The 16,350-nt window shown below is 44.9% G+C and overlaps 1 protein-coding gene and 1 long non-coding RNA gene across 4 annotated transcripts in view; one reads left to right on the forward strand and one right to left on the reverse strand.

Annotated features, from left to right (window-relative positions):
* LOC138359025 (uncharacterized) overlaps positions 1 to 13,466 on the reverse strand; it is a 64,714-nt gene extending 51,248 nt beyond the window's left edge. The window contains exon 1 of the long non-coding RNA XR_011225734.1: positions 13,378 to 13,466. This is a non-coding gene — a long non-coding RNA (uncharacterized lncRNA). The remainder of the gene's footprint in view (positions 1 to 13,377) is intronic.
* Positions 1 to 16,350, forward strand: part of Ptp10D (Protein tyrosine phosphatase 10D) — a 91,957-nt gene that overhangs the window by 48,907 nt on the left and 26,700 nt on the right. For all 3 annotated transcript variants that reach the window (XR_006771411.2, XM_045726762.2, XM_045726763.2), the window contains exons 5-7: positions 2,288 to 2,390; positions 4,688 to 4,856; positions 15,781 to 15,965. Coding sequence is in view for 2 of the 3 variants with exons in the window: in XM_045726762.2 (XP_045582718.2) it covers positions 2,288 to 2,390; positions 4,688 to 4,856; positions 15,781 to 15,965 (457 nt within the window). In the remaining variant the exon portion in view is untranslated. The remainder of the gene's footprint in view (positions 1 to 2,287; positions 2,391 to 4,687; positions 4,857 to 15,780; positions 15,966 to 16,350) is intronic.

The following is a 16,350-nucleotide window of genomic DNA, read 5'->3' on the forward strand; positions in this document are numbered from 1 at the left end:
GTTCGGAGCTGGAGGCTTGGCGTGGAGGCAGGACGGTGAGGGGTGTACAGGCTTGGTGTGGAGGCAAGACGGTGAGGGGTGTACAGGCTTGGTGTGGAGGCAGGCCGGTGAGGGGTGTACAGGCTTGGTGTGGAGGCAGGCCGGTGAGGGGTGTACAGGCTTGGTGTGGAGGCAGGCCGGTGAGGGGTGTACAGGCTTGGCGTGGAGGCAGGACGGTGAGGGGTGTACAGGCTTGGTGTGGAGGCAGGACGGTGAGGGGTGTACAGGCTTGGTGTGGAGGCAGGACGGTGAGGGGTGTACAGGCTTGGTGTGGAGGCAGGACGGTGAAGGGTGTACAGGCTTGGTGTGGAGGCAGGCCAGGGACGGTGTGGGAGGGTGTTGGGGTGTCCGGGGCGCCCCAGGGAGCAACACACCTACACACTCTTCACGCGTGTGACCGCCCACACTCCTGGCTCCTCACACCACCTTGCCACGATTGTGGAGCTCAATATCCTCGCTTCCCGGTCCTCGACCAGGCCTCCTGGTTGCTGCACTGGTCAACCAGGCTGTTGGAGGCGGTTGCTCGCAGCCTGACGTATGAACCACAGCCTGTATGATCAGATATAGCCACCGGACCTCTCAAACCTCTCGTTACTGTTGGGTCACCACTGTATGGTGAGCTGTTCGTACATACCTTAGCAGCTGAGCACGTGACGCACATGTCACGTGCTGCACGTAGCAGCTGTCGACACATTCTTGTCAGCAGTTTCTTCAGCAGAAGGTAATGGGACGATGGGCCGGCCTCGAGTACACACCGTCTCACTTCTCATCTTGTCTTAGTAATATGCAAGTTATTGTGTCCGAAATTTATTGTGGATTTAAAGGAAAGTGCTTGTCCATCACTTGATCTATGAGCAGTTGTCCATCACGTGATCTATGAGCAGTTGTCCATCACTTGATCTATGAGCAGTTGTCCATCACGTGATCTATGAGCAGTTGTCCATCACTTGATCTATGAGCAGTTGTCCATCACTTGATCTATGAGCAGTTGTCCATCACTTGATCTATGAGCAGTTGTCCATCACGTGATCTATGAGCAGTTGTCCATCACTTGATCTATGAGCAGTTGTCCATCACTTGATCTATGAGCAGTTGTCCATCACTTGATCTATGAGTAGTTGTCCATCACGTGATCTATGAGCAGTTGTCCATCACTTGATCTATGAGCAGTTGTCCATCACGTGATCTATGAGTAGTTGTCCATCACTTGATCTATGAGCAGTTGTCCATCACGTGATGTATGAGCAGTTGTCCATCACTTGATCTATGAGCAGTTGTCCATCACGTGATCTATGAGCAGTTGTCCATCACTTGATCTATGAGCAGTTGTCCATCACGTGATCTATGAGCAGTTGTCCATCACTTGATCTATGAGCAGTTGTCCATCACGTGATCTATGAGTAGTTGTCCATCACTTGATCTATGAGCAGTTGTCCATCACGTGATCTATGAGCAGTTGTCCATCACTTGATCTATGAGCAGTTGTCCATCACGTGATCTATGAGCAGTTGTCCATCACTTGATCTATGAGCAGTTGTCCATCACGTGATCTATGAGCAGTTGTCCATCACGTGATCTATGAGTAGTTGTCCATCACGTGATCTATGAGCAGTTGTCCATCACGTGATGTATGAGCAGTTGTCCATCACGTGATCTATGAGCAACTATGACGTGATTCGAGTACGTTTACTTCACGTAATTTGTGTGTACATGATGTGGTATGAGTGTTTAGGGTGGTGTGTGTCTGTGACTTAATATAATTGAGAGATGATCAAGGTTCAGTACCAGATTAACTCTGGGTTAGACTTCCCATCAGTTTCCGTCCTACGAGTTCACATCCTGTGAGTTTACCTCCTGTGAGTTCACACAGTGCGAGTTTACGACCTACGAGTTTGTATCCTGGCAGTTCACATTATGTGGTGAATAAAAGTTATGTGTGAGGTGTGTGAGGTGGGAAGAGACATGAGGGAGAGACGGAGGGCGGCAAGGACACCCGCTCCAACACCCAACACACACAAAAACTGGACACATGTTTCTGAATAGTGTTCGCTCCTGGCACCGTTACACTGCTCTACTGCCGCCACACACACAGTACACACACTAATACACACCCAAGGCAAGCTCTCTGAAAATGAGGGAATTTCAAATGTCTCCAGGAGCAGCAACACTGTTTTGTATATATATTTGTTGAGTTAACTTGTTTCTGCAGTTTGTGTATGTTAATATAGTTTGGTGTGTATGGGTGTAGGTGAGCATTGAGCCGAGCGACGCGGCCGAGAGCGTGCTGAAAGTGCCGAAGGTGGGCGAGCCGCCAGGACCCGCCCAGGCCGCCTTCCTCGACCTTGTGCCCGGTAAGTTACCCTCGCCTCGTCCCTCTCCACCCTCAGTGTGTGTGTTCCCTCTCCACCACTATCTGCCTCCCTCTACCTCACGCCTTTCAAACCTTTTATCTCCCCCCCATTTGTCAACCACGTTCTCACCTGTGGACCCCCCTAATATGACGTTCTCACCTGTGGATCCCCCTAATATGACGTTCTCACCTGTGGACCCCCCTAATATGACGTTCTCACCTGTGGATCCCCCTAATATGACGTTCTCACCTGTGGACCCCCCTAATATGACGTTCTCACCTGTGGATCCCCCTAATATGACGTTCTCACCTTGTAACAAACTAGGCTGGTTGTAAGAATTATCCAGAGTGGTTTATCGACAAAAGAGAATGGGAAACTGAGCCCGCATGGTGACCTGACCCCCAGGGGAATTCGCGGTGGAAATAACCGACGCTTTGTTCATAGCTGCGTATAATGAATCATCCTATAGTATTCAGTAATTTAGAGAAATTAGCCTTTATTCATTTTGTATTAAAATTGTATTGTATAATAGTACTGGGTACAACATCAAGAGTATTCTAATTATTGAGTTTAAGTCACCATCAGTGACGTCACGAATCAGATCTAACTTGTAAGGCGGAGTGACCGGCGGTCATAGGTCATCAGGGTTGACAGGTCTACTATTTCTCAGTTTTAATAACCATTTTTGTGATCGGGAACAGCTCTGCCGTTAGAGGCTTGTGTAATTTAATTTCAGTAAAATAATTCAACCAGTCTGGATCAATTAAGTACAACAGAGTTTAATTGTTATAACTTAAACCTTGCTAGTAACTTGGTAGAACTTTGACTGACTAGGCGGAAGGATACAATGCTCTGTCTGGGGTAGACCAGACAAGGGAGAGATCAGTGTGGTCACGGAAGCAGCTGGGAGAGGTCAAACATCTTACCTCTCCCCGAGACCAGCCCAACATCTTTAGCTGGTAAAACATAGAGGTATAGTTGCTATGGTTATGTATAGAAATAGTCTCATTTGCCATTCAGGTCAAGTAGGGAGTGTTAAAGTGACAGGGAGTGAACATATTTAGATTTTTGTTTTAGTTTTTCTTTTAATAAATTAAGTTAATAATTTGCATTTTTATTGTTTCCATTTGGTTATGTGTATACTTGTCCTGGTCACGTGGTCCACACGAGGTAAAGTTGGATTGGGCGCCGATTCTAACATCGAATCGGAATTATCATTACCGTGTAATTTATTCCACACTCAAGGTCATCGTTTATAGTGGGGATCAAGCCCCTAGGTTGATTAATTGCGTGATCGATCCAGACCTCGATCACTGCTCTTGTGTTACTGGTCTGGTGGTGGCAGCGTAGAGGCGACTCTAGAGTTTTGTTCAAAGCCTAGGTCACGTCATACTGGGTGTAGAATCCTAAGTCGGTCAATCGTCTTAGGACCACGTGGCGTGGAGTTGGCTTTGGTAAAAGTTTTGGAGTCCCTTGGTAGAGAATAAAAAGTAAGAATACGGGTAGAGGGAGTAGAAGGAAGTGAAGTAAAGAGAGAGAAAGGAAACCCGCGTTACAACCTGTGGATCCCCCTAATATGACGTTCTCACCTGTGGACCCCCCTAATATGACGTTCTCACCTGTGGATCCCCCTAATATGACGTTCTCACCTGTGGACCCCCCTAATATGACGTTCTCACCTGTGGACCCCCCCTAATATGACGTTCTCACCTGTGGATCCCCCTAATATGACGTTCTCACCTGTGGACCCCCCTAATATGACGTTCTCACCTGTGGACCCCCCTAATATGACGTTCTCACCTGTGGACCCCCCTAATATGACGTTCTCACCTGTGGATCCCCCTAATATGACGTTCTCACCTGTGGACCCCCCTAATATGACGTTCTCACCTGTGGATCCCCCTAATATGACGTTCTCACCTGTGGACCCCCCTAATATGACGTTCTCACCTGTGGACCCTCCTATATCACGTTCTCACCTGTGGGTGTAGGGGGGGGGGCACAATATACAGAATTAGTCCCATGGACCTCACCCCTGGTTGGGAACACTGCTCTTGACTACAACCCTCTCCAATATTTACACTTCTTTCTTGCCTATATTATATATATATACAGGTATATATAATGATGTAAGAGAGGTATGTTTCAACAGTATTCATTAGTGTCCATGAACTTCATATGTTTGATATTCCAAGTGCCACTTTCACAAATGTATTTACTTGGCCTAAACGGTCCTTTTCTTGCTAATTGTGACTTTGTGAGGATGGTGTATAATACTGTTGTGGTTGTGTGTTGAGGTCGGGCGTACAACATCACGGTGGAGACGGTGAGCCAGGAGCAGATCTCTGTGCCCACCACGGCACAGTACCGCACCATCCCTCTCTCCCCGAGGAACATCACCTTCGACGCCAAGACCCTCACCTCAAACTCCTTCACCGTCCGCTGGGAGGCTCCCAAGGGCAAAGGGTAAGTGTCTGGCCTTGTTGTCCTACGTGGCGGGTCTGGGGTAGAGGCTGGCTGCCACTATGGACGGCAGTGTTAACATGTGCACCTTCACTTACCATCTTATCTTGACGTTATCTTTGAGATGATTTCGGGGCTTTAGTGTCCCCGCGGCCCGGTCTTCGACCAGGTCTCCACCCCCAGGAAGCAGCCCGTGACAGCTGACTAACACCCAGGTACCTATTTTACTGCTAGGTAACATGGGCATAGGGTGAAAAAAAACTTTGCCCATTGTTTCTCGCCGGCGCCTGGGATCGAACCCAGGACCACAGGATCACAAGTCCAGTGTGCTGTCCGCTCGGCTCCCTATATATACTCACATAGCTACATGTTTGGCTTGAAAGAGTTATTATGTTCCGCTTCTCATCCTTCAGTCGACTGGAACACACAAGTCTCAGGTTACGAAAGTCTGGCTGAACTACTTAACTCCTTAATTTCACTTCTTCACTGTCTGGACACTGAAGATGGTCATATGTGCGTTGTGACTATGTCTCTCCTGCCTCTCATCTCTGGGACCAGTTGACTTACCTTTGTGTAGCGGAGCAGAGTTTTGGACTCTCAATATTGTCTTGTGCTTCTGTAGGTATGGTTTCTATGCTGGAGCTGCATACTGTTAAAACTGGTCTAATATACTAATATTGTGAGGGATATTGTTGAGGAATACCAAAGGTTACCTGATCAACCAGGCTGTGATTTATACGTCAGGCTGCGAGCAGCCGCCTCTAAGAGCCTGGTTGACCAGTCCAGCAACTAGGAGGCCTGGTCGAGGACCGGGCCGCGGGGACGCTAAGACCCAGAAACACCTGAAGGTAACCTCAAGGTAAGGAGGTACTTGCAAGCTCTCCTTTTGTTTACTAGTCTTGCATACACATCAAATGTTATTCTGGTGGTGATAAGGCTGGTGTTAAATACATTCCCAGACGCCTGTTTGTCTTTGTTGACTGGTGGAGCTGCCTCTCTTGAACTGTTGCACTCACCTGCTCTCCTCCTTCCTCTCCCAGTGCTCATGTATAATCCTTGGTAATTTAATTCCAGCAGCCATTTGTCCACCGATTCCTGCAGAGTATCTAGGTCCTTCTGTAGCATGCAGCAGACTTCATCCTTATCAGGTGACCACCTTCTGCAGACAGTGAACTACACGATCCTTCCATGAAAACATTCCATTTACATTTATATAAGAGTATTGACGACAAAGATAAACATGCCACAATGTACACCAGGAACAAGGAAGAGGGAAATAGAACAATAGCAATTATGCCTGTGATTACCAAGCCTTTCTTCACTTAGTGTAAGAGATGCTCTTTGTTCCAACGTGTCTCACCACACGGTCCGCTCCTCATGGTATGGTTCACAGTGACAAGTGCTGGGTGGTGAGAGGCCAGTGTTGTGCTTGTCAACACTTAACACTTGTGTTTGTCACTACAGTTAACGTCTCACTTGTTTATGTCAACGGTAAACCTGCATTGTCACTTGCACTCATGTGGTGCTGGTAGGTTTACTGTGCTGCTGGTAGGTTTACTGTGGTGCTGGTAGGTTTACTGTGGTACTCACAAGTTTACTGTGTCCCTAGTGTACAGTGACCCCCAAGCGAAACATGGATGGATATAGGCAGGTGTTGCCGTGTGTGTGGTGCTCCATAGTCTTCCCAGCTTGGTGCGGCGGGTGATAATAATACTTACTGGCTTGTCTAGTGGATTGCTCTCACCTGTTATTGTTACCCTCATTATTTATGTCACTAACATTAGTGTGTGACCTTTGGTTGATACACTTAGCAGCGTGGGTGACGCGGGTATCGACAGTATCTTGAATGTCGTTATCATGTCTGCCCTATTCCTTCTTTCTTTCAGTGTAGTGAGGTTTAGTTCCGTCAGTCTTCCTACATAGCTCAGAAACGAGCCTTGTTGCACATTTTGTTATCTCTTCTAGTTTTGTATTGTTTGTTTAGCTTGGGGTTCCATGCCGGGGCAGCATACTCAATAACAGGTCTCACAAAGGATGAATAGAGAGCTGGGCTCTCATATGTACAGCATATGTGCATATGAACACATGCTGCCGTCGTTATGCTGCTGATGATATTACATCTCGAGTTTTGTCCATCCCCAAGTCTTTCTTTGAGGTCTTCTGGTTCCAACTCCTGTCATCATAACCTTGCATTTGTCAGGGTTTAAGTCTAATAGCCAGTTCTCCGACCATCTCTGGAGATTGCCTAGTTCATCTTGTAATGTTTTGCAGGTCTACTCAGTTGTGATTTGCCTCATTAGTTAGTGTGGTCAGCAAACATGGATAAGTAATTGTGTGGAAGAGATTGTGTTACCGCCACCAGGATGTTCTTGTTTAAGATTCGCTACTTGGAACAAAAAGTTCCAAGTAGCACGGGCTATGGTGAGCCCGTAGACCGCCACCAGGATGTATGGGGGGGGGAGTACCCCCTTGAGCACTCCTTGTGTAGACTCTGCCACCAGCAACTGGGTCATTATCTCCAGCATTATATTATTGACCAGTCATTAGAGCCTTTGACCTACAGGTACGACACACATACACCTTTGCAATTACTTTATCTACAAGAACACGGGAGTGACCATTCTCATAATCCAAAGTTTGCTAGCACTAAGTGATTACATTCCTCTTTATGACAAACCATGATGCAAGATAAGTATCTTAATATCACATAAGTAGGTCTTGATTATAAACTCTGCAGCCTTTTATATAGCCGCATAACTGCCAATCTACGCAAGTATGTTAATACAAGCAAAAGGTGGAGTCTGAGTGGGAGACTTCAACTCTCCCATAGCTACCAAGCTTCTCCCTCTCACTCTCACTATGCCAGCAGCTTAACATAGCCAAATTATTATTATTATCGAACTCTTACTTCTGGCGGCGTTCTCATAGCAGATCCCTGGACACTTCAGTTTTCTAGTGCTTCACAAGTGCCTGTTCCATTCCAGTGCAGCGTATTCTAGGATTTGTTTACGTAGGTAGTGAAGTCTTCTGAATGATTCCCTCTTTCTCAAAGTGCGCGTGCGTGTGTTGCGACACAGTACCTGGCGTCACGACACCCAGCACGGTCACGGCCTTTGGTAAGGTGGAAGGTGGTGATCATCCTGCTACAGGTGGCGTGCGTGGTGGTGGTGACGCACACGGTGTGACCCTTGCATAGGGTGATGGGGTGTGGAGGTGAAGTGCTGCTTGCTTACCCATCACTGACTGTGGGCGTATGAGAACTAGCGAGGATTTTTCGTCTCTGGCCGATCCCTGTCGTGTTTTTTGTTCTTCTAAAAAAGGTGTGTATGATAGCCTCAAGAAGTTCCTTTTTTAACATATTCCACTTGCGGAGCGCTCGTACGGTACACCAGTTTGTTGACATTGTCGCGACCACTTGTGTATTGGGCGGCCTCCCATGTCGTCTTGTTCTATCTTCTCCCCATTATTGTCTGAAATATTTATTCCCTCAGCATCTTGTGTCAATAGGTTTCATTTCTTTCTCTTCTATGATTTGTAGACAGAGATCCCTTAGCCTGTCCTGTTAGGTCAAGCCTTTCGCTTCTGGTACAAGTCCAGTGACACCACTGTGTGCTTTCTTAAGCTTGTGTTTGTGCCTCGTGAGGTGGGCGAGTTTCATGTGGGTGCGGCACACTGATAATGGCCTCACATACGCACTCTATATCATTATGAAAGCTTCTTGTTTACATTTATAAATGATGTCCATTATCTTCTCAAACACCCCACTTGCGCTTGCTAATGCTGTACCTTCTTAAGATCTTCTTCCCTCCTTTGACTAGTCCTTTGTTTAGTGCCCGTCAGGTAGTCTTTCTAATTTGTTCACTCACCGTCTGTGAGGACCAGTATCATCTACAGGTGTTGAGGGAGGTGTGCTCTCCCTCCCTATGGGTGGTTGGTATAGATTCAGCTACTGGGAACAAAAAGTTCCAAGTAGCACGGGCTATGGTGAGCCCGTAGAATACTTACCGGGCACAGGAGCGGGGCTGTAACTGCCTCCCTACGGTCCACCTTCCCGCCAAACACGCCGCCCAAGACCTTCACGGTCTCCCGCTCGCCTACAACGGATTGCAACAGTAAATGCGAAAACACTCTTTTTCTCTCCACATTTTCCGCTCGTATATCGCGGGTCCACTTGTGGTTCTTGTACAGCGACCTCCTCCTTTCCCAGCTCTTGTTTTATAATTATGATGGTAAGGGTCGCTTGTCCTTGGTGGACGGTGAGGCGCTTCACCACTCTCCTTGTTGTTGACTTCACCACTGTTGTTGCCCCTCGTCACCACCATCACCACCACCGTCCTCGTGGTCTAGGTTAGGTGGGATGTTTGGGTTCGTGCTTTTCTCGTTAGGTTACACATGCCCCTAACAAGCCCTGGGACACATGTGTATGATTGATGTGCTGGTGTTGAGCCGGGAACCATTTTTCACGAGACTGTTCCGTATGGGAAGGTCAGCTTTGGAAGCTCTTACACCTTAGAGCAGTGGCGTCCCTGGCAGGGGGAGAACGAGTCCAGCCTCGCGCGTGTAGCAGCTCCCCGGGGTGAAAGTCAGCCACATTATGGTAGGTTTACCTCAAGTGAAACGGTGTGGTGGAGGGCAGCAGTGTTTGGTCGAAGGCCCTCTACTGCCCACCGCCTTGTACACTACACGTACAATACACGTTCGGAATGCTCCTCTTCTGCTAACTACGCAGTAAAGCTGTAACCGAGTTGCTGCTGATAGGTGGACCGAGGCGAGTGTTGTGAAATATAGGTGAGGTTAACGGAGAGGGAATAGTGAGGTGGATAATGAAGGAGGGAGGTGGGAGGTGCGGGAAGGATGAGTCAAACAGTCGTCCCGTCCTCCCACCAGGATCTGGGAGTCCCCCACACACTCGACCTTGTGTTTCTTGGGAGTTCTTCGTAATCTTCTTCTTTGTGGTTGGTGCCGCTGTAAACCTGCTCGTCCTGAGTCAGGGCCAGTGGCAGCCACTGATGGTTGGGGGAGATTAGTGTGGTGGTGGGGCAAGAGGAGTCACCTGAGAGTGAGGGCAAGTGTTGTGTGGGCGCCACCTCTGAGATTGTCTTTACCCCCCCCCCCCACACACACACTATCCATCAACCTAGCTTAGACAAAAAAGAACTATTAAAAAAGTTTGCGTTTTGTTTTACTGGAATTGTCACGAGTATAATGATGAAATGATGAGTGAAGATTAGCCATGACTTAGGCCTAATATTAGTAACCCTATATATATATATATATATATATATATATATATATATATATATATATATATATATATATATATATATATATATATATTATATATATATATATATATATGCGAACAAGCCTGAATGGTCCCCAGGACTATATGCAACTGAATATATATAATATATAATATATATTATAGAATATATATAATATATATATATATATATATATATATATATATATATATATATATATATATATTATATATATATATATTAATAAATACATAGTGAGAAGGATGAATATTATTACAAGTGAGTGCTGGATATAGAAGCAGGAATGAGGTGTGGTGAAGAACAATGAACAATGTTCTTCTTCACAAACATAAACATATAAAGTTCATGTTTTAACTTTGTTTTTGTTTTTTACATATGAACCTTCTGAAGCAAACTTCAGAAGGCCCAGTGATCAACACATGTACATGACCAATACAATATTTATATATATTGACCACGACCGATGTAATATACATATAATGTGCTGGGTTAATAAGCGGGCTTCCCTTGGATTCAGTCCTTAGTTCCTTACAGGTTGTGGGGGAATGGGTTCCTACAAGTAGATGATTGTTAACGATATTCACGAGGCGGTAACGGGAGCGGATGAGTGTAACATTGTGCACACATATGAGTACATGTAACATATGAGTACTGCACAGGAATGTCAACAGTTGAGTGCCAACAAGTTTCCTAAAACCTGACTGTACCTTGAGGTGTAGAGGTTACACCATATACAACGGTACATAGCTGTGCTTGAGCACCAGGTAAGTTACGGGCTCACCATAGCCCGTGCTACTTGGAACTTGTTCCGAGTAGCTGAATCTATAACAACAACAGCTGTGCTTGAGGACTCTAAAGTAAGAAATCATCCCCAACACTGCTGTACCGGTTAGCTTAGCATTTTAAAAGCACCGAATCACCTTCTGTGGTTGAGTGTTCAATAAACCCTTGAACTATATGTTTAACACTTCTCTAACCCTGTCCATGGAGGACAGAAGAAAATGTATATATGCTGGTTAGCATTGTAAATGTGTGGCCACGTCTGTGGTAGAAAATAATAATAATAATAATAATAATAATAAACTGCTGTACCGCTTCTGGTACACGTACACCGGTACACAGCTCATCCACAAAACCCAAAACTTTTAAGGCTCAAAATAAAACTTTTTCAAAAGGTACAAGAGGAAACTTAAGACATAGACGACAGAAAGGAATGTAAGAAGAGTGTCCTCGAGTGTGCGGGTGCTTGCTTAACGCTGCTTACCTAACACTGACTACCACAAAGTCAGGTGTAGCACTATGTCCCGTCTACTACCCACCTTCTACACTCTTATAATTTAACTTTTCTAACTTTCGAATTCTTTGTCGAATAAGATCTTAAAGGTGAGGCTGGAGGTGGCTTCCAGGATTTTGGCACAGGGCAGGAGTACTTGTGGGTCTGCGGCAAGGACTGCTAGGTAAGGCTGGCGCAGGGCGGGCGCAGGGCGGGCGCAGGGCGGGCGCAGGGCGGGAGCAGGGCTGGTGCAGGTACGGTTGAGGTTGTGACCTTGGCGGGGTGGGACTGGTGGCAGCACCGGTGTGTGGGCGTAGTGTATGGTAGTCATGTACCGTCACAGCCAGCAGTGATGGAGCCCTCTACTCTACAGTGACCACTACCAGGGGAAGGCCAGAGTGAGCAGCCTGTCTTAACACACGCACACCACAACACATTCTCCTTGACACGCTCTCACTATATTCACATACTATCAGTATATACACACACTACCACCAGACTAGTACCCGTGCTGAGGGGTATGACCTACGAGGAGAGATTACGGGAACTAAACCTCACGTAGCTGGAAGACAGAAGAGTTAAGGGAGACGTGTTCACTGCATACAGGATTCTCTTCTACATACAAGAATTTATAGGGTAAATAATAGTTTATTTAACACAAGGGGGGGGGGGGCACACACACACACTAGGGAACACTGGTGGAAATTGAGTACGCAAATGATCCATGGAGATATCATTAAGAACTTTTTCAGTGTCAGAGTAGTTAACAGGTGGAATGCATTAGGCAGTGATGTGGTGGAGGCTGACTCCATACACAGTTTCAAGTGTAGATATGATAGAGCCCAGTAGGCTCAGGAACCTGTACACCAGTTGATTGACAGTTGAGAGGCGGGACCAAAGAGCCAGAGCTCAACCCCCGCAAGCACAAATAGGTGAGTACACATAAATAATACGTAAATAATTTACATTTCACGTTTTTCTTGTGCAGAGTGGTGACTGTTGGAACAAGCTAAGTGATGTGGTGGTGGAGGCCAAAACCGTTAGTAGTTTCAAAGCGTTATACGACAAAGAGTGCTTGGAAGACGGGACACCACGAGCATAGCTCTCATCCCGTAACTACACTTAGGTCATTGCTTATTGTCCTAAGACGACACCGTAACAGGTAACAACCTGTAACTACCCTTAGGCAATGTATGTATTTGTTAGTGTTAGTTTGAGTGTGTGTGAGTGCAAGAGTGCGCGCGTGTGAGAGAGCGTGCACACGAGTGCTGACGGTAATGACAATAGAGGAATCTGCAGGTATTGGAGAGAGGTAGTTGGAGGGGGGTCCCTGGTCGGGGGTGGACGGAAGGACCAGGAGACGGGTGGACGGTGGGGAGCAATGGGGGGGAGATAGCGGTGAGAGGGAGTAGTGAAAGTGTGCTCAGCGGCCAAGGCAGAAAGCGCGCCAACAAATGCTGGTGTGGGAGAGATAGTCTACAGGTTAAACACCGGTCGTCGATGAAGAGCCGAGGGTTAATGCTTAATACAACACACCTCTGGCCACTGTTTTGTCTGGTGCTGTCAAGTGTTGGTGCTGTGTAGCGAATGTAATCACTCTTGTGAAGACATTTACAAGTACACAAGAAGCCACACCTTACAGGTACCACAGCTTATGGCTATCTTGAGATGGCAGGCTTCCTTCATCTATAATTGTGTATGCCTGTATATTATATATATATATATATATATATATATATATATATATATATATATATATATATATATATATATATATATAACAATAACAATAATATATGACAATAACATATACAAAGTATATAACAATAAACAAAAGTTTAACAACAAGTAAGTAGTCTTAACAATAAACAATTCCAGTTTTAAGCACCGTGTATAACGATAAGCAACAGCGTATGCCTAAAGTTAGGCCAGAGACACATTAAGCTAGACATGACATTGTACCAACCTGTTCCGGAGCTCGACCCGGCTGACCCGACTGACCGTCACAACAATAATGGCGGAGCCCGCGTCCACCTGCGACCATATTACCTTCGCCCGCCACACTTGGGCGGGCTACCTACCTATCACACTTTTAATATATATATATATATATATATATATATATATATATATATATATATATATATATATATATATATATATATATATATATATATATATATATATATATCCATCCATTTGTGTCGTGTTGGTGTTGTCTTCTCATCATTAATGTATTATAATAATAATATACGGTGGGAATATCGCACCCGGCGCTGTGCTCACAGACCGTTCTTCCTCACCATATACATCAATGAACAACTTACAGCAGTTAACAGTTATACTGGCAAATGTACCACTAAGTAAAGGCTTGAGAAAGCTATACAGCCTTATTCTTCTGGACAAAACATTGAGGGAAGCAACCTAGGATAGACAATAGTACGGTTCTAATACTAGGAAATACAAATAAAGGCATCAGATATTAATCAGTAATGGATTAGTCCATTTGTAAAAAGTATCTACAGTTCCCGTTTAGTAGGGAAATATAATTAAACCTGCAATAAACCAAGCAAACATTGTGAAATATATATGAGGGCGTGTAGCCTGTGTGCGCGCGTGCACACCCTCCAGGTGAGCCTCCATAATGTTCTTGATGGCTGTGATAACAACGGTGGCAGAGTGCGGCTAGAACTTCACTTTGCCATCAAACAACATATAAATATATATGTGTAATGCGGGAATGGAGACTGCGAGCATGATTCACGAGACCAACATATCAACCCTGCAGCTTGAGGAGAATAAAGCTTGCAACCCGTTTATTTCCAATTACCGTGAGTTGCTCGAGGCACAAACTGGAACATCAATTATCTCTACCCAACCACATCTTTCACTCGAGAACATTTATATAATAGTCCACATTGTCTTCTCTAACAACATGGTGGTGTTGGCTGTGGTGGTGTCGCACACCCGCCCTTCCCAAGACTTAACCACTGTCTAATCTTAAGGGCTTTACCCAAACTACCTGAGCTAACTAAGCCAATGGATTACGGGCTATTCATGCCCGTGCCATCTCTTCAGTGGCTTAATCTTTATCAATGAATGAAGCCAATGGTGATCAGTGGGAGGAAGTGTTTAAGTCAAGGAACATTTAGGGTGAAGGAGGGTCGGGTCACCAGCCTTGGCTGTTTCATGTTTCTTACATGTTTCTCTAGAGGATCTAAGAAGTATAGGTCAATTTGTTGTGTTGTGTGACGGTGGGGAAATATGTGTGTGAGTTGCTCCACCGTCCGCCGCCCCGCTCTCTCCCCGCGGACATGTAGACTAAACTGTAGTCTACCGCAAATTAGATGTCTGTAGCGCACAGCTGCTATACCGCCTCAGGAAATAGGTTTTTGTAACATTCTGGAAATATCTGCGATACTTAGCAGTGATTGTTATTATTAAGTTTTGATTTTGCTTTTCTTGTTCTTCATTATATTTTATATTTACTGGCCAGTCATTTTTTTTTGTAAACTCTTTTAGTTATGGCAAAGCAGAAATAAAGTTTTTAACTAGGATTTTCATATAATTTGAACTGTTAATAATGTTTTATATACTGTATGTTATTTATTAGTATTTGTTAATCCAACTAGGGCCAGTGGACCTAGTTAAACTATTTAACATTTGCATAAAAGATATTTGTACATGAACAAGTTGTAACATTTTTCTATGCATTTATTTATTTAAATAAATAGTTAAATCAGGTATATGTTAACTTTCACAAGGTAGAGTAGTTATGGGTGTAGTTATTGGTAGTTTATGGGTGTAGTTACAGGTAGTTTATGGATGTAGTTACAGGTAGTTTATGGGTGTAGTTACAGGTAGTTTATGGGTGTAGTTACAGGTAGTTTATGGGTGTAGTTACAGGTAGTTTATGGGTGTAGTTACAGGTAGTTTATGGGTGTAGTTACAGGTAGTTTATAGGTGTAGTTACAGGTAGTTTATGGGTGTAGTTACAGGTAGTTTATGGGTGTAGTTACAGGTAGTTTATGGGTGTAGTTACAGGTAGTTTATGGGTATAGTTACACCCATAAACTATGGGTGTAATAATATGAGTTTATGAGTGTAGTTACAGGTAGTTTATGGGTGTAGTTACATGTAGTTTATGGATGTAGTTACATGTAGTTTATGGGTGTAGTTACAGGTAGTTTATGGGTGTAGTTACAGGTAGTTCATGGATGTAGTCACAAGTAGTTAATGGGTGTGGTCACAGTTCATGGGTGTAGTTGCAGGAAGTTTATGCTAGCTACAGGTAGTTCATTAGTTAGTTTATCAGTGTAATAAAGTGTAATGATCAGTAGAATAAGGAATATGTTATGGTGTGTTGCAGGGAGTTTGACAGATACCAGCTGAGTCTGGGGGTGAAGAAGCAGTCTCCTCTCATTATCAATGCCGAGGAGCCGAGGGAGGCTACCTTCGATACCAACCTCGAACCTGGACGAACCTACACTGTCCTCATCAAGACGGTGTCTGGAAATGTCGCTTCCTGGCCCACCACTGGCAATGTTACCACAAGTTAGTAATCATAGAACCTCATCCTCTCTTAATGTCTCCTACCTCTATTTTATTTATACCGGCTTTCTACTTCATTCCGGCCTTCTACTTCATTCCTCGTGCCTATTTTTTCTATTTATACTTTCCCATTCCTTCTCTGTCGAATAGCTCCTGGATCTTTCTGCTTGTCCCTTTTCAAGCTGCCGCTCTCTCTTTCTACCTGTCTCAATATTTTTCTTCGAGTGACACATGAAGCTTAAGACTTCCATAAAGTGCTCCACACTTTACCCTTTCCAGGGTAAAGTGTGGAGTATTGGAAGCATTACATTACTGCCAAAGTTTTCATTGTTTAGCTGTTTTGTGTCTGCTTACCACCATGATGTATTGTGTCCCTGATGTTCCAGTG

This window comes from Procambarus clarkii, chromosome 88 (assembly GCF_040958095.1).
Source record: "Procambarus clarkii isolate CNS0578487 chromosome 88, FALCON_Pclarkii_2.0, whole genome shotgun sequence".
Taxonomy (NCBI): Eukaryota; Metazoa; Arthropoda; class Malacostraca; order Decapoda; family Cambaridae; genus Procambarus; species Procambarus clarkii.